A 24,821-nucleotide genomic window follows, 5' to 3' on the forward strand; every position below is an offset into this window, starting at 1 on the left:
GATACATATATTTACAACAATGAGGTGGAAAATAAAAAAAAGAGTAGCACTGGGTTGGTTTGGGTTAATACCTAACTCACAGGGTTGTTTTGAGGATTAAATAAAATATGGCCTATAAAATGCTTTAGTACAGTACATATGAGGTAAGCGGGGGTGGGCTATTAGCTATCATTACTATGTTCCTTAATCTCTATTTTATTTTCCTCAATCCCTCATCACTTCCAAAGTACACCAACCCTTTAAACTATATAAATAATGAACCATTCTTCCTCTGTGAGGTACAACAACTTGCTAACAATAATACACCAATTTGGTTTTTACTAAGGTAAGACTGATTTGTAAAATACATTTTTCCAACATAAACAATACTGTAAGTGACGGAAGGGATGTGGGGCTCCCTGAGAACATAGCCTCTACAGAAAATGTCATTCAAACTGGCATGCATGGTAATTATATCAGGAATTTACTTCCTTATCCCATATTCCCAAGCAACCCACGAGTAGATGAAAGTAGAATTCTAGACTATTCAGAATTGGAAAGGGCCTTGGTAGTTATCCACGCTAATCAATTTCTACCAGTGGGGATACCCCTCTCTATCACATCCCTGACAAGCAGTCATCCAGCCTCTGCTTACATGCCTCTAAAGTCACAGAACCGAGTATTTTCTGACATAGTAAGTAATAGCATGGCACTGCTCTGACTGCTAAGCCAAACCTACCCCTCTGCAAGGTTGCATGTCTAGGAAAGGAGAGGACCTCCCGTCCCACAGCTGAACTTGCGTATCTATGGAACATTTATAAACATGCTATAAACAAATGCCTGTATTAGATTCATGCTTCTACTTGTTTATATATTCTATACAGATATCTCTATTAGTTCCTCTAGTTCAGTGGTTATCAAAATTTAGCTAGCATCAGAATCACTAAACCTGGAGAGCTGAATAAGACAAAGATCGCTGGACCCAGCCACAGAGTTTCTAATTCAGTAAATCCAGAGGCCTGAAAATTTGCACTTCTAGTAAGTTTCCAGGTTATACTGATGCTGTTAGTGCAAGGAACACACTTTGAGAACCAATGCTTCAGTTTATAGGCAGAAGGAACTGGGTATATGAATTTCTCTCTCAAAAAAGAGTCACAAAGATTTTCAAAATCAAATTTTAAACAATTTTAGGCTTTTTATAATAGTATTTTGTGGCCTTAATTTACTATCAGGAATAGGAGAAAGAAAGGTAGATGTTCACAAAATCCAACTGAGTGTCCTAATTTCAAGGGTTTAAAATCATTAACTTATAAGTAATAAACTAGCATGAGAATATGATTTCTATCTGTGGTAAAGTTCCAAGTTCCCGTATTAACTATTCTCTCTACCACAGTTAAGTTAAAGTATTATTTCATTTAAATTAATTAATTTATGGGGTCCCTGGGTGGGGTAATTAATCCTCAAAATGACACTATGAAGTAGATGCTATTACTATCCCATTTTCAGATGAAGAAACAAAGGCATAGGGAGCTTAGGTAACTTGCACAAGGTCACAAAGCTACTAAGTGTGAGTGATGAGGCAGCAGTTAAAAGCAAAAACTCTGGAGGCAGGCTGCCTGCACTTGAGATCTGGGATCTTCAATTCCATCCTTTACTCAAGAAGTTTAGAGTTCAAGCATCACCAAAAACTTAATTATTTTTAAGAACTAAATGCTAGTCTAATCACAGATAATGCGTGTGGGTTACAAATTTTCCAACATCTTATAATGAGCTTAGCCTGTGGGACTAACACCACGTACTTAATTTTCTACTATGTAAGCATCAAAGTTTTCTCCACTTGAAGAGATTCCCCCCTAATTAACTCTCCCATATTTTCTAAATTAGTCTACACATGAAGGAATTTTAAAAGCCAAAAAATTTCTCCTTAAAATCCTGTGGTACAGGTGCTGAGAAACAATTTCCAGCAGAAGAATGAAGCTGGAGCCATACCTCACGACACATACAAAAATTAATTCAAAGTGGATCGAGGACGTAAATGTGAGAAATAAAGCTCTTAGAAAAAAACATAGGGGTACTGCTTCAGAACCTAGTTTTCAACAGTGGATTCTTAGATACAACAAGCACAAGCAGCAAAAGACAAAATAGGCAAATTGGGCTTCATCAAAATTAAAAACATCTGCACATCAAAGGACTTTATCCTTTGTGAAGTTAACAAAGTGAAGAGACAACCTACAGATTGGAAGAAGGTTTCTGGGAGCCATATATCTAATAACCAAAACCCGCTGCCGTCAAGTCAATTCCAACTCACAGCAACCCTACCGGACAGAGTAGAACCGCCCCATAGGGTTTCCGAGGCTGTAAATCCTTACGGAAGCAGATGCCGTATCTTTCTCCCACAGAGCAGCTGGTGGGTTCAAATCGTTGACCATTCGGTTAGCAGCCAAGTGCTTAACCACTGTGTCAACAGGGCTCCTTATATATCTAACATTTAGATTATATAAAGAACTCCTACAACTTAACAACAAAAACAACCGAATCAAAACATGGGCAAAGAACTTGAATAGACATTTCTCCAAAGAGGATATACAAACGGCCAAGAAGCACATGAAAAGATGCTCAACATCATTAATCATTCTTCTTCTTGCTGTTAGTTGCCATCAAGTTGGCTCCGACTCATGGTGACCCCATGTATAACAAAATGAAATGCTGCCTGGTCCTGTGCAATCTTCATGACTGTTGGTATGTTCAACTCCATTGTTAGAGCCATAGCGTATTTTGAGTGCCTTCCAACACAGGAGCTCATTTTCCAGCACTATACTGGACAATATTCTCTTATGATTCATAGAGTTTTCACTGGCTAATTTTCAGAAGTAAATCACCAGGCCTTTCTTCCTAGTTCGACTTAGTCTGGAAGTTCTGTTGAAACCTGTCCCACCACAGGTGACCATGCTCGCATCTGAAATAGCGTTGGCATACTTTCCAGCATCATAGCAACACACAAGCCACCACAGTATGACAAACTGACAGACTGATGGTGGTATTAATCGTTGTTGTTGTTAGGTGCCATTGAGTCGATTTCGACTCATAAGGACCTTATGTACAACAGAACAAAAAACTGCCCTGTCCTGTGCCATCCTCCCAATCATTGCCGTTTGCAGCCACTGTGTCAATCCATTGTCGAGGGTCTTCCTCTTTTGCTGACCCTTTACTTCACCAAGCATGATGTCCTTCTCCACGGACTGACCCCTCCTCATAACATGTCCAAAGTACATGAGACAAAGTCTCACCACCCTCACATCTAGGTGCTGGCTGTACTTCCAAGACAGATTTGTTTATTCTTCTGGCAGTCCATGGTATATTCCATGTTCTTCACCAACACCATAATTCAAAGGTGTCAATTCTTCTTCGGTCTTCCTTATTCACTGTCCAGCTTTCACATGTACTTGAGGTGACTGAGAATACCCATGGCTTGGGTCAGATACACCTTAGTTCTTAAAGTGACATCTTTGCTTTTCAACACTTTAAAGAGGTCTTTTGCAGCAAATTTGCGCAGTGCAATATGTTGTTTGATTTCTCAACTGCTGCTTTCATGAGTGTTGATTGTGGCTTTAAATAAAATGAAATCCTTGACAACTTTAATCTGTTCTCTGTATATCGTGATGCTGCTTATTGGTCCAGTTGTGCAGATTTTTGTTTTCTTTATGCTGGGGTGTAATCCATACATTCGAAACCAAAAAAAACAAAACCCACTGCCGTCAAGTCGATTCTGACTCACAGTGACCCTACAGGATAGAGTAGAACTCCCTCATACAGTTTCCAAGGAGTGCATGGTGGATTCCAACTGGTGACCTTTTGGTTAGCAGCTGTAGCACTTAACCACTATGCCACCAGGGTTTCTATCCATACATTCCCCCAAACCCAGTGCCGTCAAGTCAATTCTGACTCATGGAATCCATACATTAGTGAGATGCAAATCAAAACCACAATGAGATACTTCACAACCACTAAACCAAAACAAAATCCATTGCCGTTGAGTTGATTCTGACTCACAGCAACCCTATAGGACAGAGTAGAACTTTACCACAGGGTTTCCAAGGAGCGGCCGGTGGATTCGAACTGCTGACTTTTTGGTTAATAGCCAAATGCTTAACCACTGTGCCACCAGAGCCCCACACAACCACTAGATGGGTACACACGAAAAAGAAGAAAATAACAGGTATTGGCAAAATTGGAACCCTCATTCATTTCTGCATACCCACTGGTACCATCCCTGTGGAAAACAGTTTGGTGGTTTCTCAAAAAGTTAATTGTAGAGCTACGATATGACTCAGCAATCCCAATCCTAGATATATATCCAAAAAAATTCAAAGCAGGAATACAAACAGAAACCTTTAAACCAAAGTTCAGCACAGCACTATTCACAATAGTCAAAAGTGGAAACAATCTAAATGTCAATCAACAGATAAATAGACAAACAAAATGTGGTATATACACACAATGGACTATTAATCATAAAGAGAAATGAGGTACTAACACATGCTACAACATGCATGAACCTCAAACACCAAGTGAAATAAATTACTCACAAAAGGACAAATACTGTATGATCCGACTTACACAAAATGGGCAAATGTCTAGAAACCAATGCTTATTAGTGGTTGCTGGGGTGGATGGGTAGGGGGGATAAAAGAGGAGTCACTGCTTAGGGGGCACTAAGTTTCTGTTAACGGTGGTAGAATAATTTGGAAAAGGATAGTGGTGATGGCTGGACAACATGATTGACATAATCAATGTGATTGAATTGTGCATGTAAAATTTTTGAACTGGCAAAAGTTTTCGTATATATATTTTCACTAAAATAAAAATTTTTTAAAAAAGACAAAGATACAGGAGAATTCTAAGAAATATAAATTTAACTGTTTCAAAGCAGGATGTACAGCATAAATATGTATTAAGTACATAAATACATAACCATGAAAAAACAAATGCTATGCTGAAACCACCAAGAAAGCGAAGACAGTCCACAGAATGGGAGAAAATATTTACAGATCATGTAGTTGATAAAAGACTTATACAAGTCAATAATAAAAAGGCAAATAATCCAATAAAACATGGGCAAAGGATCTAATTAGACATTTCTCCAAAGACAACATACAAATGGCTAATAACCACATGAAAAGGCACTCAACACCATTAGCCATCAGGGAAATGCAAATCAAAACCGCGATGAGATGTCACTTCACCCGCTAGAATCCAGTGTTATAGAGAGGATGTGGAGAAATCAGAACCTTCATACACTGCTGGTGGGAATGTAAAATGGTACAGTTACTTTGGAAAACAATTCGGAAATTCTTTAAACAGTTAAACACTGAGGTACCATATGACCCAGCAAACCCACTCCTAAGTACATACCCAAGAGAATGAAAACATATGCACTGCCAAAACTTGTATATGAATTTCATAAAACATTATTGATAACAGCCAAATGATGAGAACAATCTAAATGTCCATCAACTGATGAATGGATAAATAAATGTAATAGATTATCACACACACACACACAAAAAAATTAAGTACTGATACAGGCTACAATGTTGATGAACCTTGAAAATGTCATGCTAAGTGAAAGGAGCCAGTCACAAAGGAATGTACATTGTGATTCCATTTAAATCAAATGTTCAAAATAGGAAAATCTATAGGGAAGAAAGTAGATTACTGGTTGCCTAGTACTGGGGAGATGGAGAACAAGGGGAAGGTGATAGCCAAAGGGTGTGAAGTTTCTTTTTGTGGGGATGAAAATAACATCGACTGTTGGGATGCACAACTTCGTGAATATACTAAAACCCACTGAAGTGTGCACGCTAAACGGGTGATTTGTACACTATATGAATTATATCTCAATAAAGCTATTAACAAAACAAGGCTCCAGGAATTGATGGAATACCAACTGAGGTATCTCAACAAATGGATGCAACACTGAAAGCACTCACTCATCTATGCCACAAAGTTTGCAAGACAGCTACCTGGCAAACTGACTGGAGGAGATCAGTATTTGAGCCCATTTCAAAGAAAGATGATTCACCAGAATGTGGAAATTACTGAACGATATCATTAATATTACACAGAGTTAAATTTTCCTGAAGATAATTCAAAAACCTTTGCAGAAGTACATTGACAAGGAACTACTAGAAATTTAAGATGGATTCAGAAGTAGACATGGAATGAGGGATATCATTGCTCATATTAGATGGAGTATGGTTAAAAGCAGAGAATACCAGAAAGATGTTTACCTGTGTTTGACTATGCAACGGCATCTGACTGTGTGGATCACAACAAATTATGGAACACTGAGAAGAATGGAAATTCTATTAATTGTGCTCATATGGAACCTGTACATAGACCAAGAGGCAGTCACTGAACAGTGGTTTAAAATCAGAAAAGGTGTGCATTAGGGTTTATCTTTTCACCATACTTATTCAATCAGTATGCTGAGCAAATAATCCGAGAAGCTAGACTATATGAAGAAGAACACGGCATCAGGATTAGAGGAATACTCATTAACAACCTGTGTTATGCAGACGACACAACCGTGCTTGCTGAAAGTGACGAGGACTTGAAGCACTTACTAATGAAGAGCAGAGATAACAACCTTCAGTACTGATTACACCTCAACATTAAAAAAAAAAAAATCCTCACAACTGGATCAATAAGCAACATAATGATGAACAGAGAAAAGACTGAAGTTGTCAAGGATTTCATTTTACTTGGATTCATAATCAACGCCCATGAAGCAGCAGTCAAGAAATCAAACGACATATTGCACTGGGCAAATCTGTTGCAAAAGACCTCTTGAAAGTGTTGAAAAGCAAAATGTCTCTTTGAGGACTAAGGTGTGTCTGACCCAAGCCATGGTATTCTCAATTGCCTCATATGCATGCAACAACTGGACAATGAATAGGGAAGAGCGAAAAAGAACTGATGCCTTTGAATTATGGTGTTGGTGAAGAATACTGAATATACTGTGGACTGCCAGAACAAACAAATTTGTCTTGGAAGAAGTAAAGCCAGCACTTACATGCAAGGATGGCAAGACTTCGTCTCATGTACTTTGGACATGTTATCAGGAGGGACCAGTTTCTGGAGATGGACCTCACACTTGGTAAAGCAGAGGGTCATCAAAAGAAGAAGATCCTCAACAACACTGTGGCTGAAACAATGGGCTCAAACATAGCAATGGTTGTGAGGATGGCAGAGGACTGGGTAGTGTTTCCCTCTTTTGTACCTAAGGTCACTGTGAGTTGGAATTGACTCTATGGCACTTAACAACAACAACTGCTGTCCTAAAAAGCAAAGAGAAGAGTGAATGTGGCAGAAAAAAAATTTGAAGAAGAGCCAGAAATTTCCCAAATTTGTTGAAAACCATCGATCTATGGGTCCTAAAACTCTGTGAACCCCAAGCAGGATAATTATAAAGATAATATACCTAGGCACATCACAATCAAACAGCAGAAAACTAAACATATAGAGAAAACCTTACAAGCAATCAAAGGGATAAAAAGGCACACTACATACAGATAAGCAACGATATGAATATAACTGACTTCTCATCAGAAACAATGAAAGTCAGAACAGTATTGAATGACATCTTTAAACTGCTGAAACAAACTGTCAACCCTTTTGTCAGCAAAAATATCCTCCAAAAATGAGGGTGAAATAAAGACATGTGCAGATAAATGAAAGCTAAGGGAATTCATTGCCAGAAGAGCTGCATAAGAAATGCTGAAGGAAGTTCTTCATACAGAAGGGAAACGATACCAGATGGAAACTCAGATCCTGGGTGTTGATCTCAGGAAGGAAAGAAGAGAGCCAGAATTGTTAAATATAGATTTTTTTTCTTCTCTTCATCTCTTTAAAAGATAACTCTCTATTTAAAGCAAAACTAACAACACTATATTATCAGATTTATAAAGTATGTGTCACAAGGGCCAAGATGGAGTAACTGGAATTAGACTGCTCTAAGGGCCTTACATTTTTTGTGGAACAGTATAATTTTAACTCTAAATAGACTATAAAAAATTCAGGGCATCACCTTTAGTTATTTATTGCGTCAATCCTGACTCATGGTGAACCCATGTAAGCAAGGTGTAAACCCTAAAACAACCACTTAAAATACAGAGGTTTAGTTACAAATCAAGAAGAAGTAAATCGAGACACTAAAAATATTCAAATAATTCAATATAGCTGAGAAAAACTATTATATAAAATACTTCTATAGTAAAACAGACCCAATAGCAATCCCCTGGAGAAAACTGGCTAACAACGCATAAGGCATTTTGCCACAAAAACAATGTTTTAAAATGATGACGGTGATGTAAAACCTTTGGATGAAGTTAGCTGAAATAAAATTTGAGGCTGGACAGAAATCAAACCACCTAATATATCTGCTTGTTTGAGGACAATGAAGAAAGAAAAGGAACACAGTAGTACATAAAAACTGTTTCTCTAACCTCTGAGCCACAACCAGCTGGAGGCTATTCATTTTATGAAAGAAAGTTTATAACTCAAGTATTCTTAATACTTGTACATTTTAGAAATAAACTGTTAAGTCTATTCATGATGAAAATACCTTCATTTTAGCATCAATTAATATGTTATACTTAATAGATATTCAATAAAATGCTTACCAGTATTACAGCATCATTTTAGTTTTGAGGTAATATTTATATAGTTCAACATTCAAAACATACCAAAAAAAAGTGTATACAATAAAAAGTCTCTGCTCACCCTTTCCACCTCATCTTCCAGCCATCAATGTGGGGAAAAAACAAACACAACTGATATATAATAAGGGGAAATATCCTCCAATTGTTTCCTGTTGGACCACAGACATGGTAACACTTTTCATAACACCAGAAATAACATTTTCTCTTTGAATTGGAATTATTTCAAAGCTCACAAAACAGAAAACATCTGGATGACAAGAGATTCACACATGAATGCCAAAAAGATCAAATAGAATGTTAAAATGAAGCATGGCCAAAGGAATACTGACAGGATATAATAAAATGAAATAAACAAAAATATCAGCTAAGGTTCTGTAAGTTAGTTCTGACAACATATGACAGGAAATCTGTGGCACTGGAACAAAGGACAGAGTACCAAGTTTCTGTGCCTAGTTCCCAAATTAGTCACTGAAGAGCCAATAGAACAAACCAGACTTACACACTAACTCCAGCTTATGTATCTTATTTCTGAAGACTAACACCAACAAAACAGAACGGCGTCTGTGGGACTCAACTGAATATTCTGAAGGATTTACAAAGAAAAACATCAACTTATTACCACAGGTAACTCCTCAGATAAAAGGCTTCATTTACACTTTATACTTTAAAGACTGAATTACAAATCCTCAATTATTAAGGACCAAATTATTTGGCTAGGGATGATTCTAGTTCTTATTCCTCCTTCCCCACTTTCAGTTTAGTCACTTCACTACTTATTAATTAACTCTTCTACCTGGGAAATAAAGAGTTCAGCAAAAATATAACTGCCTGGAGGACCCTTAAACCATCATTTACACAAATTATCAAAAGACCAAAAGTGGCAAGGTATTTAGCCACTCCTGTATCCCTAACATGAAAACCCTAAGAGGCCATCAGCCTACTGGCCCATTAAACTAAAACAAAACCAAGCCTGTTGCCATCAAGTCGATTCCAACTCATAGCTACCCTATAGGACAGAGCAGGACTGCCCCATAGTTTCTAAGCACCTGGTAGATCTGAACTATGGGCCTCTTGGTCAGCAGCCATAGCTTATAACCACTACACCACCAGGGTTTCCACTGGCCCATTAAAACCAAACCCACTGCCGTTGAGTCGATTCCGACTCATAGCGACCCTATAGGACAGAGGAGAACTGCCCCATAGAGTTTCCAAGGAGCGCCCGGCGGATTCGAACTGCCGACCTCTTGGGTAGCAGCTGTAGCACTTTACCACTACGCCACCAGGGTTAAATGCAAGAACCTACTCCTGACCTAAGACACTGAATTCAAAAGGAGTTGAGAGGAGGGGATACAAATGGTTTCTAAGAAGTCACTTATTCCCAATCTGCTTAGGACAACTGGAATTCCAGCTATGTCTCTAACACCAAGACATTTTTTTATACTTCTATGGGAACTAGTAGGAGAAAGTTGGAAATGGGTCCCTGCGCCAAACAGTGCAAAACAGTAACGTGGCAAAAGTTATATTACTGCCACGCTTACCTTGTTTTACATATAAGAAATATGAAGCTCTGAGAAGTTTAGTAACTTGTCCAAGATTACCCAGCTAATAAGTGGCAGAGCTGGGATTCAATCTCTGGTTTACCTTCAAAGTTCTTCTTCTTTCCACTATTTCGGTGGTTCTCAAAATTAAGTGCAGTAAGACTCACCTCAAGTGATTCTTCCACAGAATGGAAAAAAAACTGCAAATATTTGAAAATCGTATATCTAATAAGATACATATAAACTCTTACAATTCAATAATAAAAAGATTAAAAAAAAATAATGGGCAAAGGAGATGAACATTTTCCAAAGAAGATACACAAATGACCAATAAGCACATGAAAGGATGCTCAACATCATTAGTCAGAGAAATGCCAATCAAAATCACAATATGGTACCACTTCACACCCACTAAGATGGCTATAATCAAAGAGACAGGTAATAACAAATATTGGCAAAAAACTGCAAGTCTTATACATTGCTGAGAATATAACATGGTACAGCCGCTTTGGAAAACAATCCGACCGGTCCTCGAAATGTTCAAAGTACCTTTATTCATAATAGCCAAAAAGTAGAAACAACCCAAATGTCCATCAACTGATGAATGGATAAATAAGATATAGTCTACCCATACAAAGTAATATTATTCGGCAATAAAAAAGAACAAAGTAACGATACTTGCCACAACACAGATGAACCTTGAAAACACCTTGCTAACAAAAGTCAGTCACAAAAGGCAACATATTGTATGACTCCATTTATATAGATTCCATTTTCATAAAAACAGAAAGTAGATTAGTGGTTGCTTAAGGCTGGGGAACGGGATAGGAAGTGACTGCTATGGGGTACAGAGTTTCTTTTAGAGGGACGAAAATGTTCTAAAGTTAGATTGTGGGGATGGTTGAACAACTCTTTTAATATATTTAAACATTAAATGATACACTTTAAATGGGTAAATTGTATGGTATGTGAATTATATCTCAATAAAGCTGTTTAAAAAACAAACAAACTCTGGACCAGATCATCTTTAAGGTTCCTTTCCAGACTTTATAGTCTCTGAGACAATTGAAAAAACTCTCAGTTCATCCGTAAGCAGACTTTAGAATCGACCCCAGTGACTCCCAGGACCCTGCAATTTAGAGTAGACATCAAACAATATAGTGTACAGTGATTCCTCATTAGAGGTCTCTAGACTTCCATGCATCAGCAAAGGTAGAACAGGTGCCTCCTGAAGCAGTCTGAACTTTTTAGATCATTTGTGCAAAACCATACATTCAGCCTTCTCTAAGGTAATTTAACTTTTAAGTATTTTTGCCTCGGCGTGGACTCAATGATTTAAAAATACTGATCCAAGGCTGATTCACAGCACAATGTATAAAATATAATAAAAAATAAATTATTAGTTAACAACGCATTTTTTGATAGGCAAAATATTTCAAAACCCATGATGAATTCCTAGGTCAAAAGCTTGAGAACCACACATGTAGGGGAAAGGGTGCTAGTCTGGAAATTAGGAAAAACAGCTTAGAGTCCCCACCAATATGATTCACTTCAACTCTCTGTGCTTGCTTCCATTTTCATCTATAAAATGAACAAGCTTGATATTATCCATCTGACTCTAAAATTCTATGATTTCTCCATATTATATAATGACCTCTTAAAATGTCTGCTAAGAAGGTAGTTCTTTATATTCTGGGTCCCTGTAATTAAACTTTCTTTACTGACTCTTCTTAGCACATCAAAAGGATAAACTAAGAAGAAAAGTGGTACTTAGAAACTTACTTATAAGTGACCTTGGAAAGCAAAGGGTGAAAAAAATAAAATAATAAGCTAAAAAGAAAGTAAAGCATACTTGTCTACTGCTGACAGGAAAAAGTCAACAGGAAACACTTCAAGTATGAAATCTCCCCAAAGCCTGGAACGTCCTGATTAACAACAAATGAGCTTTCCTTTTCATACCTCACTCCCAACATACTAGCTTCCAAAGGCATCCCGAAAACAAATGAACTGAGGAAAGGAAAGGGAAAAACCTCACCATAATTGGTCTCCTCTCCTCAAAATTCCAGAACAGGAAGGGAGGGGTGGGTGGCATAAGAACTAGCCATGAAAACAAAACAAAAAAAAACCCATTTTAACAGATTCGACTCTTGACAACCACGTGTGTTCCAGAGTAGATCTGAACTAGCTATAACTCAGCATAAAATTCTCCTATTTACAGGTTGCGGTTTTTTAACTTAAATTTTGTTTTTTTAAGTCATAAAAACTTTACTACTAATTTCTTTACTTTAAGAATGAAAAATTACTTGTACTTTTCTGAGTGAATTCATACAAGCTTAAATTTAACATAAAAATGGGGGACAGGGTCCAACAGGAAGAAGTGCTGTTTCAGGGGACTCGGGGATGGCAGACTTACAGAAAGGAAAAGCACGCAAGATCCTTCACAACATACAGATATAAAAAACCAGTCTTAAAGTTCAGAAATTTCCACGGAATGTTTAAAAGGTCATACCACTTCCCAGGACAAACCAGAAAACTCAGACCACCTTCCTCCTCAAACAGCTGAAGTTATCATGAGTACCAAGAGTAGGCAAGTTTCAACCTCCAATACAATATTATCACTGAAAAAAAAAGCAAATCAGAAACCTAAAACTCATGTTTTCACAAGTTCTTATTCCGTTTACAACTATTTAGGAGTGAGAGGATTCCTTCCATTAAATACAAAAAGGAAAACATATTTTAAAATAATAAAGGCTCCTTTAAAATAATAAAGAATCCATTAATTCTTGGAACACCAACAATCTCAGCATTTACATATTACATAGGGATACATTTTATATCAAATAGCATAGTACATTTACAGTACCCACATGAATCAGAGCATAACACAGACACCACTATGGCCCCCTACAAACAGAATTTATACAATATCTCACCTAAGGACAAACAACAGCCCTGGTGGCATAGTGGTTAAGAGCTATGGCTGCTAACCAAAAGGCTGGCAGTTTGAATCCACCAGCCACTCCTTGGAAACCCTGTGGGGCAGCTCTACTCTGTCCTACAAAAAAAAAAAACTCTGTCCTATAGGATCTCTATAAGTCAGAATCGCCTCCAAGGCAACAGGCTTTGCTTTAAGAACAAATAGGGCACATTTCAATATAACCAGTTTCATTCATTTGGCAATTTTACCAGCCTAAATAAAGGGTACAGCAGATACAAAAATGAATAAGACTTGGCCCCTGACCTCAAAGAATTCACATGGGAGGAAGGAAGCCAGAAGCATGAGTGAAATCAAAATTCTTTGAGATCACAGAGAACAACCAACTTGCAGAATTAGAGGTAACCAGAATTTGTCAGGTAAAAAAGTGAGAGGAAGGGTATTAATAAGGCAAAGGCAACAGCACAAAGGCATGAATGTAGAGAGCACAATCAGATAACCAGAAATCCTGAGTGGCCAGAGAAAGGCAGGTAAGGAGTAAACATGCGTGGGCATGAAATGGTAGTAATTAAGCCAAGAAGGAAGAATTGCAGCTAGGTTGTAGAGGACCATATAGCTAAGACAAGCTGTTCGACCTTTATCCAGAAGGCCACCAAGAGTCTGATATAATAAACAACGTTTTTAGAAAGCTAACTGATGGCAATCTGGAAGAGATATTTAAAAGGAGAAGTTAAACCCGCTGCCACCAAGCTGATTCTGACTCAAGGCGACCCTATAGAACAGAGCAGAAATGCCCCATAGGGTTTCCAAGGAGTGGTTGGTGGATTCAAACTGCTGACCTTCTGGTTAGCAGCCGTAGCTTTTAACCACTGTGCCACAAGGGCTCCATAAAGGAGAGGTTAGATGGTGGAAACTACTGTAATAATTAGGGTATTACTGTAATAATGCAAGTGAAATGTGATGGGGTCACCAACAGTAATACAAACTAAACAAGAGCAACAGAAGCAAAACCTACATCAATTTAGCAGTGGCTGTGTGCCATATCTTACTTGCAATGTCATTTTATCCGCACCAACAACCCTGTAAAAAGGGGTCATTGTTGTCCCATTTCACAGATGAGAAAACTGAAGTTTAGAAAGGTTAAGTCATTTTCCAGAAGTCAGCAAAGCTAGTGACAGAGCCTGGACACAAACCCAGGATCTGGCTCCAAAGTCCATTTCCACCAGCCTAAATAAAAGGTACAGAAGATATAAAAGGAGCCTCGGTGGCGCAGTGGTTGAGAGCTATGGCTGCTAACCAAAAGGTCAGCAGTTCGAATCCACTAGCCACTCCTTGGAAAGCCTATGGGGGCAGTTCTACTCTGTTATGTAGAGTCACTATGAATCAGAATCACCTGGACGGCATCAGGTTTGGTTTTTGTTTAGATACAAAAATGAGTAAGACTTAGACATAAACTCCCAAACCAAATTACAGCCAGAAAACAATGCAACCGAGAAGTCTTTAGAAGATATAATCAACAGGACTTAACGTCCACTGACTACCCACACCCCACCCATGATCTTCACTCACATACTAATTTTGCCTTCCTGAATAGTTTCTAAAATTGATTACATTCTTCTAAAGATTTCTACTAAAATACCTTAAGTCCACTTATTAGATGTTAAGAACCTTGAATTTTTATCCAGATGAAGTGTTTTGGATATCTTGTTTAGGAATATTTACGTCTAAAAATTTCCTTGTGGCCACAAGAAATATAGAGTGAAAATACAGTACTCTTCAGTCAAAAAAGATAATCTTGGTATATCTACGTCTAGATGAGACTAGACTCATATGCCTTAGTTAGAAACCCTGAAAAGACAGGTATATAGCAGAAATGCTCATAAATAGTACCTAAGTATAAGAAAGGAAAGAAAGGAACTCCTTAAACTAAAATCTTTGGGCTACAAACAATTCAGCTACCCAAACACATATAATTTTATAATAACGATATATTTTTTCATGAAATCAACATGAAGTTAGTACACTACAGGAAAAAGAGGCAACTGATGAGGCTTACAGGTCCAATTCCAATTTGATAAGTGTATTAATAAAGGGAAATAAGAATTAGAGCCACTCAGTTTCAACATGCGAATCATGTTTCATAAAAATGTGTGTTGAACCTGTCAGCTTGTATTATAAAATTGTATTAAAGGATTGTTAAAAAAATACAAGTGGCATTTCTTTCAATGAAGGTACTTATTTTCACAACATTGGCAGGATGTCTTATCTGTTAAATTCAATTATCTTGATTATGAACATATGTAATAAAAATATATTAAAATGATAAATATGGTAAACACACTTCCCACTAAATTTAACATTCAAAGACAAAGTCTGCATCACATTCTAACAAATAGTGCTAGCATATAATCACCCAGGGTTGACTGAAAGCAGTCCTGGTGGTACCATGGTTAAGCACTCAGCTGCTAACTGAAAGGTTGGAGGTTGGAATCCACCAGCTCTGGGGAGAAAGATGTAGCCGTCTGCTTCCATAAAGACTTATGGTCTTGGAAACCCTATGAGGCAGTTCTGCTCTGACCTATTCTACCCTGTCCTATAGGGTTGCTATGAGTCGGAATCAACTCGATGACAATGGGTTTGGTGAAGGATTGACTGGCTCACCCCTAGCTATTAACCATTAAACACAGATGTCAGTTCAAAAAATCTAGCTGCTCAAAACTGTTAAAGTGGATATAGTAGTCCCCCCTTATCTGAGGGGAGTACATTCCAAGACCCCCATGGATGCCTGAAACCACGGATAGTACTGAACCCTATATACAGTGTTTTGTTTATGTATACATACCTATGATAATGTTTAACTTATAAATGAGGTACAGTAAGAGATGAACAATAATAAAATAGAACAATTATAATAATATACTGTAATGAAAGTTATGTGAATGTGGTCCCCAGGCAGGACAGAGTAAGATTTCATCACACTACTCATTTAATATTTTTGGACCGCAGCTGCCTAAGAGCAACTGAAACCACAAAAATCGAAATTGCAGATAAAGGGTGACTACTGCAAATAACTGTTACAATTCAGTGGAGGATTACTTACATAAGAATTTCTACTTCAACGGCTATAGTATTATTGATAAACTTTTAAGACCCCTTGTTTTTTCATAATAGTATGTGTACATTATATGTTCCCTCACTGAAAGAAAAAAAAGTATTGTGTTAGTTCCAGTTACAATTTCCAGCTGAGTCAAAGCTCTAACAGCCTTAAAACAGGAAATCCAAAAGGAAATTCCATCAGCAGTTCCTGGGGTTTGGTAACTCAAAGGTTCTTGGAAACAGAGAGAAGTTCTCAAACTATTACTATAACCTTACCTCATATCTTCAAGCAAATCACATTCTGCTTGATGCTTGGCTTGAAGTTTTGTCATCTGCTCAACTTGAATGTTTTTCAGTTCTTGTGTAACTTTCACCTAAAATATACCATATATTTATGAAGGCCTTACTACAACTATAAATCCACTACTAGCCACCTAGTTTTATTTACTGAAGATACTTAGTAAATGAAAACAACTAGGCAAACCACCTGAAACAGAAGCTGAATGAACCCATGGAATACAGGAGCATAAAAACTACAGACTAAAGAGGTGCAAAATAAACTGCCAGTCATCCCATTTCATGCACAAGCTCAGTACATATCTAGGTCTTCTTACAGTTTAAAAAAAAAAAAAAAAAAGCCTGTCTTCTATTTCTTTCAAAAAGGATTCATAGACCAGGAGAGATGAGCAGAGTGTAGACTGGCGAAGGGCCACAGGAAGAGCTAAACCTAATGACTGAAATTTACACAATCGTGAAATGTGCGTTGACTAGATAGATTATTCCATTATGGCAGCGAAAAGCACACTGTCTCAGAATGATGCCCTCGACTCACTGACAACACATCAAATCACAATCTTTTTCTCACTTTCTCACAAAGGGGAAAGTAATAGTGACCTTCCAGCATACGCAGTGCTTTTAAGCCACCCCAGCAAGCCAGTTCCCTTGCACTACCCACCCCCCCCCAACAGCGAGAACAGCAAATGCCTGCAAGAGCCTCGGGCGAGACCTGAGGGTCGGAGGTTACGGTGGGTCTGGAGTCCCGGCCGCCAGGGAAAGGCTACCCGGACCGCTGGGGGTACATGTGCTGAAGAAAAGAACTCACTTCTGTGGTGAAACCCAGGTTAAGAATGAGAGAGAGAGGAGGAAGCAGGTTCGAGTGAGTTCGGCATTCAGCAAATGTTTGCCCACGGGGAGAGGTTAGAACATCGGCCTCCCCCACCCAGCGCCGAGAGTGGACACTCAGTAACTACTGCAGGATGAAAAAGACAAGGACACAGCCTCGGCCCCTGGGGAAGCTAGGGAAGTGGGCAGTGAAACAATTCACGAAGGGCGCAGCGGGCAAACTGCGGACAAACCCGGACCACCCGTCACTCCCACCCCGGCCATCCAAGCTCAGCTTGCAATGTAGAAGCCACCGCCGCCTTGCTCTTGGCTCCTTGGGGGCAGCACCATCGCCTCCCCGTCCCCCAGTCCGGAGGTGGGGCGGTTTGGGGCGAAAAGGCAAGACCCGTCAATCTTTAATGTCTTGTTTTCCCTAGGGGTGGGGGGCGGTGACTATTCCAACTTCTCTGCCGCCCCGTGGGAAAGGCAGGCCAAACCTTCAGGCTAGGCTTGAAACAAATCCCCTGCAAATTTCCAAATGGACCGGGGGCGGGGAGAGGGAGGGAAGGGGCGACAAGCAGCTGGAAGGCTCAAACCTGGTGCAGTCTAAACAATCACAACACCCACAAGGCTCCGCAAAGCTGCAGGGCTTCCCTCGCCTCCCCGCGGTGCGCGGTCCAGCCCGGGGAATGCACTTTGCAGCGGACAGCATTGCCATGCGGGAGTACACAAACGCGCACCCGAAACTCTCTTGAAATGTTTGGGGTCTTCAGCGCGGTGGAGCGGCTGGTCCCGTCTGTCCCTAGGTCAGAAAGACACCTCACACGCGCGCCCGCCACCTGGAGCCGGCGGCAACTCGGTGACAAGCCTGAGGCAAGGACGAACGCGGCCCCTGGCAGAAGGGGGAGGGGGCGCAGTGGTCGCCTCAGCCGGGTCCCTTGTACGCATCGCCCCACCCCCAGCCCTCAAAGCCCCCCCAGCTGCGTCCTCACCTTCCTCGGCGGTGGCTGCATGATGATGAAGGGACATCAATCCTCCCTCGACGGCAGCGTTAGCAAGGACGAGAAGGAGGGCCGGAGAGGAGGGAGCGACACAGCGAGCGCGCGCGCGCGCGCGCGCGTGTGTGTGTGAAAGGAGAGCTTGAGAACGAGGACTCGCCCCGGAAAGAGCAAGGCCGGAGGGAGGCTGGAAGACCACAGTCGGAGAGCGAATATGAAGAGAAGGAGGAGGAGCGCCGGGAAGGCCTGGGCCTCGGGTGGCCCTCGGGGGTGTGTGAGGGAAAGAGGCGGAGACCGGGAGGGGGCGGGGGCCCAGGAGTAGGGACGCAGGGTCTCCCAGCCCGCCGAGCGACGCGTGAGGAGCAGCTGCGTTATCCGCGCTCCCCACTCGTCGCCGGCCCTGCTGCTCCTCGCGGAAGCGGCGGCCCCCAGACTCAGGCGACCAGGCCCTCCCTGGGCCCAGCGCCCCCGCCCGTCCCGGGTAGGAGGGAGGCGGCGCCGAGCTCTCCGCTTCGCCTCCGCCACCCAGGCCGCGGGAATTTCCGGCTCCACCGCGCAGCGTAGCGCCCCGCTCGGGCCACGGCGGGAAGAGCTCAGTTGAGAGCCCGGCTAGAGGGGCCGAACCGAAGGGGCCGGGCCAGGTTGCAGAGCGAGAGCGTGGCCGCGACACGGGACGCTGTATCGCGGCGAGGGACGGGGGGAACTAACGGATTGTTCAACGGATGGGAGGGATTAGAACGCTAGGGGAGCACAAAAATACCCCCGTTTGGGCCCAAAAGTGGCACATTCCAAAGGTCTCCTGCCCTCCCTCCCCCACACCAGGAGCCAGCCGGGGGCTTCCCGCGCGCTTTCCCGCCGGCCCGCTGCGGCGCGCGCTGGAGTCGGGGGCGCGCACGTGGGCGGGAGAGGGCTCTGCGCCGCCGCACGCATACAGGGCGCCCCCGCCTCGCGGGGATTTCTGCAGCTGCTGCGTGTGTGTATATGCGGGTGCCTGAGTGGGTGACGGGGTGGAGGGGAAGCGACGCTGGCAGCGAAGTTTTGGAATGAGGAGGGGGCAGCATGTCCTCGGCGGTAGGAAAGTTCCGTTTTTTGCTTCCTCCTGTTCCCGGTGCACCCCTCTCTGGAACGAATGGGCTGGTAAGCTAGCTGTGCACCGAGGGAGTTAGCCGTGGACAACACCTTTCTGCGTCCCACCTCAAGTGCCTGGCCAGTGCAGGAACCGGTAGTTGCCCTGCAAAGGAAAAAAAAGACAAACGGCTCTCTGCTATGGGGCACTCAAGTCAAGGAGCACGGGCTCTGTGTTGGAAGGGAACCGAGAGGTCGTCAAGGCCAGGGCCCCCATGCCACTGATGGGGAGGCTAGGGCCCGTAGAAGAATGGGGACTTTAAGAAGGTTACACATCAGGACTAGAATCTCTACATCACAAAGGGTTCTATGGGTTATAAAGAAACAGATGCAAGATGATAACTGATGAGGAAGAGGAGAGGAGGCAGCAGGGGCAACGGAGGAAGCCCTTGTCTGAGAGGACCACTGGGTGCCAGTCCACTCTGCCCCTGACTGCCTGGATGAGCTCATGCTACCTCTTCTGCCCCCAGGGCCCTTCTGCTCTATCCAGACCATGGCAGGCGGGGGGGGGGGGGGGGGGGGCGGTCAACCTCCCTTGGGATAACTGGAAGAGCAGCAATACCTCTTTTTCATGTCTAGGGAGTTACCCTCAGCCACAGGGCTGTGTGGAGAGCTGGATTGCTTTACAGTTTTATTGGAAGTTGACTCTTCAGTAGTTGGGGTCCCAGAAAGCTGTTCTCAGAATTGTAGTCAGGCAAAAGAGAAAGGTGAGCTAGGCCATGTGGCCGGAAAATGGGAAGGCAGAACTTGAATCATTTTACGTGCATTGAATTAGCCTAGATTGTTGTGTAGGAAGATGATCAAATCAGAGCTATGCTTGAGTCAGATTAATCTGGAGCTATGTGTGAACTAGGAGACTGGTCTGGCTATTTCTGGTTTCCTCGAGGCCATTCAAAAGTCTGCCCTTTGCCAAAGTCCTCAATTAAATCAGGGAAGGCCTGGGGCAAGAAAACCCCAAACCCTCCCTCTGTGGGCAGCAGCTAGAGTCAGAGGCAGCTAGATAATTTCACCACCAACTCATTGTGAGATCTTGGGCCAGTCACTTCACCTCTTTGTCAGCCTCTGTTTCCTCACTTTTAAAATGAGAGTATAAAACCAGCCTCACACCATGTTTTTTTAAATAGAATGTCTCCTACCACAGGGCCTGAAACATAAACATACCTCTCAATAAATGCTCATTGATTCAAAAGATATTTGCTGAGGTCCTGCTTTCTGCCAAGACTTGTGCCAGGAACTGGTGATACAGGGGTAAATGAGAATCACCCTGACTTTCACCAAAGCTGAGTTCCAGACCACCATTCCATGAATGACACTGTGCTTACCCAAATGCAGTGTCCTGCACATAGTAGGTGTTCAACAAAGATTTGTAGAAGGCATAATGAATGCCGAATCCTAGTCCTGCATGCAACTAGTCTGGCCCAGAGAATGTTCCCCCTTTATCTTCCTCCTTGGGAAGAGAGTACTGAGGGTATAAAGGTGCTGGGAGTCCAGCACAGGATCCTGCCTCTACCACTGACCTGCTGGGCCTTCTGTGGGCGTCAGTCCCTATCTGCAGAATAAAGTAAGTGAGTGAGCCTGGAATTTGGTAGGCTCTTTATGGATGAGGTCAGACCCCAGGCTTTGTTTTATGAATCTAAGGGGGCATCTTCTGCCTGGTTTTGCCATCATTCTGAGGGCAGGAATGGTACTGACTTTCTGGAATAATTTCCTTTGGAGGTGTTATAAAGAGTAAAAGAGGCAATACCAATGGACTTACCTGCTAACTCCTTTTTTAAAAATATATTTTTAAATTTTTTAATATTTACCAAGTATATTTTCCAACCTCCAAACTTCCCTGTTAGTTTTCCAAGCTATTCCTTACTATAACCCAACGAGGTAATATTATTTTACTCATTTTACAGATGAGGAACCAGAAGCTCGGTGAGGATAAGTGACTTGCCCAGAAGCGATGGAGTTGGAACCAGAACCTGGTTCTCCCATGTGCCTGTATGAGAAATGTTCAAAGGAACTGGGAGAGTTCTCCTAGGAAGAAAGCGGACTCAGTATGATGCATGTGTACCATGTGACTTATGTAAACCTGACTTAGAATGTACCCTTTTGAATCAGGCTGGGGACTTCCAGAGTCTTGTTCCTGCAGTGCAGACAAGCACTGTGTTACCAGTAAGACCTCTTGAGATTCTGTGGAGGGAAATGCCACAGTGCTGTCCCCTGACCACAGAGCAGAAAGCCCTTGGTCCCAGAGGCAGAACTGGGACAAGTCTTAGCCGTGCACAAGGAAGGAGATTTTCCAGGCATAGCTGCCCCTGGAGGGAACAAACTCCCCATCCCTGGAGCTGTGCAAGCAGTACTGGCTTCCCTTCATCAAGTAAGCCACAGATGGGATTCTCACACTGGGAAGGAATTAATAACAGCTATTTTTTACTATTTATTTTGCCTCTTCTGTGTTTCCGTAATTGAACTAAGCATGTTATTTACATCATTTCCAACCCTAAAAACAACCCCTCATGATACGTATGATCCTGTTTTACTGACTGAGCCTCAGAAGTGAAATGACTTGCCCAAGCTCACACAACTAATACAGGAGAACCAGGCCTGACCCCTGCCTCCCTCTGTCTCTGAAGCAGTACATTCCCTCCAGTGTGCTACCACACAGTCTCCCAACCAGACTCATTGCCATCAAGTTGATTTTGACTCATAGTGACCTTATATAGGACAGAGTAGATCTGCCTCATAGGGTTTCCAAGGCAGTAATCTTTCCAGAAGCAGACTGCCACATCTTTCTCCTGCAAAGTGGCTGGTGGGTTCAAATGGCCGACCTTCAGGTTAGCGGCCAAGTGCTAACCATTGCATCACCAGGGCTCCTTCACAGCTTCCCAGAGGAGTATAATTCTAAGGTTAGGTCAGAGCATGATTGAAAGCCAGCCTAGAGCATGTATATCAGTGGGCATTGAAAGATGAGCTGTTTTGCTGTTCACTGGTCTACAGGATTCCAGAGAGAAACCCCAGTGAGGGAAAGTGCACAGCAGCTCCCGCACGTGTCATGGCCAGAATGTGGCTAGCACCCTATACCCAGCCTGGAAAGGTTTGCACTTCATCCAAGGCTCTCTTCAGAAAAGGTGGCCACCAGCCCATTTGCCCATACTGCACCAAGACACCCTTCCCCTTCCTGCAGCCAGGCTCCACAGCCCCCTGTATTCCCCTTCCACCTTTGTCATTATCTCCCATCCTTATTGGCATAGGCTGCTCAGAATACTTGTGAGCATGTCCAAATGCCAGCCACTCCCTGCCTGTCCCTAGCCAGGGATGCTGCTGCCGCTTCTGTGATCTGTGGACCCTACCCCCATTCACCTCCCTCCTAGCTCAGTCACCTCTCTCCTAACCCGGTCGCTGTTGCCCAGGTCCCCTTCCTCCCCTTTTGCTCTGCCTGAGCTGATCCCGTCTCCACAGCCCTGGGGTCAATTGGTGTGGGAGTGTGCCTGTCCCCTGCTGGTCAGCTCTCAAGACAGAGTCACGAGCACAGTAGAATGAGGCTTTGAGATCACTGAACAACAAAAAAGGGCAGGGCCTCACCTGAGGACACTTAGTGAGTTTGTGGCACAACTAGGTCTTGGATTCTATCCAGCATCAGTCGACTAACCACTTACTCTGGGACCCATCATGAGTAGGTATCTAGGGTAAATGAGACCCAGACTCTGCCCTCTAGAAACTTCCAATCTCAACACATGGGCCAAAGGTCACAGCAGTGAGTCAGGGCCATGCAGGGCCAAAAGAGCCACAGGAGCCTGGCTTCCACCAGGCAGCAGGGATCTAAGGCCAGAGTTGAGTCCCTGAGAGGCAGGGGATTATCCAGTCAGCTGGTCCCCCTGCCAGAGAGTGTTACAGCTTGGGGGTGGGCAGGTGATGGTGTGTAACAGCTACCAGGGCTATGGTAGGAACTGGGCAGTCAACATGGTTTTGAAATCAGTAGGCAGGAAACCAAAATTCCAGTCCTCTTTGTTTGGCACTTGCTGAGGGTGACATTTGGCACATCACTGTCCTCTGAGTTTCTATATCTGTAAAATGGGAATAGTGAATTCTGTCCTATGTTTCCCTTTGGGGGAAGATTGTTTAGGTTAAATGAAATAACAGTATGTGATCTGTACAGGCCTGAGTAGCCCATATAGGCAAGTGACTGCCCATCCCGAGATGCATCAGGGGAGGCTGAGGCTGCCTGTGTGGGACCCTGAAGAGGGTCTTCCCACCAGGAGCTGCACTGCAATTACAACTCTGTGAAAACTGCAATAATAGGTAAAACAGGTTTGGGTGGAGCGGTGAGGTTATAGGGGTTTTTAAGACAGACAAACTTGGGTTAGATGTCTGGTTCCTCTTCTGCCTAGCTTTCAGGTCTTGGTCAAGTTCTGAAACCTCTTTTGAACTGTGTTTTTGTGACTTTAAAAAGGGAATAATGGTTCTTTGTAGGGTTGTGGTGGGAGTTAAATGGGAATGTTTATGTAAAATGCTTGCAGCCACGCTGACCCATAAGTGTGAGTTTTCTTTGTGTGTGGATGTGTTTTTCTTCCAGCTTCCCTTCATTTTGTTCTGGTTTTGTTTGTAAATTAAAAAAGAAAATACAAGAAGAGGAATTCCCATGGGAGGAGGCTGAGCCTGACTACAGTCGCAGTTCTGCCCCTGACTCATGATGAGAACATGGGAAGTACCTGCCATTCCCTCAGCCTCTGTTTCCTCATCTGTACCTCCAAGGGTTCTACCAGAGAGTTTCTCCAAGGTCCAGCCTGGAAAGTATGGGTTGCTACAGTATGTAAACCCCTTCCATGGAGAGGACCCTCCTGGCTGAGCTGGGGGAGGAGGAAGGCAGAATTGTGGGGAGGGATGGCAGGACGAGAAGGTAGCAGCTCTGTCACACTGTGGGCTGGCCTGTGAAGGGAGCAGGCTTTGCTCTGCTTAGGAAGCATGCCTGTCTATTTCCCACAGCCTACCCAGTTACCCAGTTAATGCTAAAACAAAACACAATTGCTTGCCCCCCGCTGGAAGCAACCGGCCAAAATGAATGTCCTAGAGGGCTGGCAGACACTATGGCATCCTGCCTGTCCTGCCTAGGCTCCTGCCTTTCCCCTGTCTGCGGCACATCCATACACCCATGTTTTGTGGCCTGGACAAGCTGAGCACCACCCTCAGTCAAAGCTAGTTCATTTTGTGGGAGGATCCCACCCAGGGTCTATACTCCCCCTCCTAAATGGACACCCCAGCTCCAAAACCTGCCTGCCTTTCCAATCCAGCCTTGGCCCGAGACATGATCTAATTCTCACCATGCTGCTGTGGGCAGAGC

The 24,821-nt window shown here is 42.7% G+C and overlaps 1 protein-coding gene across 1 annotated transcript in view; it reads right to left on the reverse strand.

Moving 5' to 3' along the window:
* The window catches only part of FCHSD2 (FCH and double SH3 domains 2), a 289,630-nt gene extending 271,157 nt beyond the window's left edge, over positions 1-18,473 (reverse strand). The window contains exons 1-2 of the mRNA XM_064288657.1: positions 18,365-18,473; positions 16,548-16,645 (exon numbers count right to left, since the gene is read on the reverse strand). Of these exons, the coding sequence (XP_064144727.1) occupies positions 16,548-16,645; positions 18,365-18,385 (119 nt within the window). The 5' untranslated portion in view covers positions 18,386-18,473. The remainder of the gene's footprint in view (positions 1-16,547; positions 16,646-18,364) is intronic.
* Between the last annotated feature and the right edge of the window lie 6,348 nt (positions 18,474-24,821).

This window comes from Loxodonta africana, chromosome 7, assembly GCF_030014295.1.
Source record: "Loxodonta africana isolate mLoxAfr1 chromosome 7, mLoxAfr1.hap2, whole genome shotgun sequence".
Taxonomy (NCBI): Eukaryota; Metazoa; Chordata; class Mammalia; order Proboscidea; family Elephantidae; genus Loxodonta; species Loxodonta africana.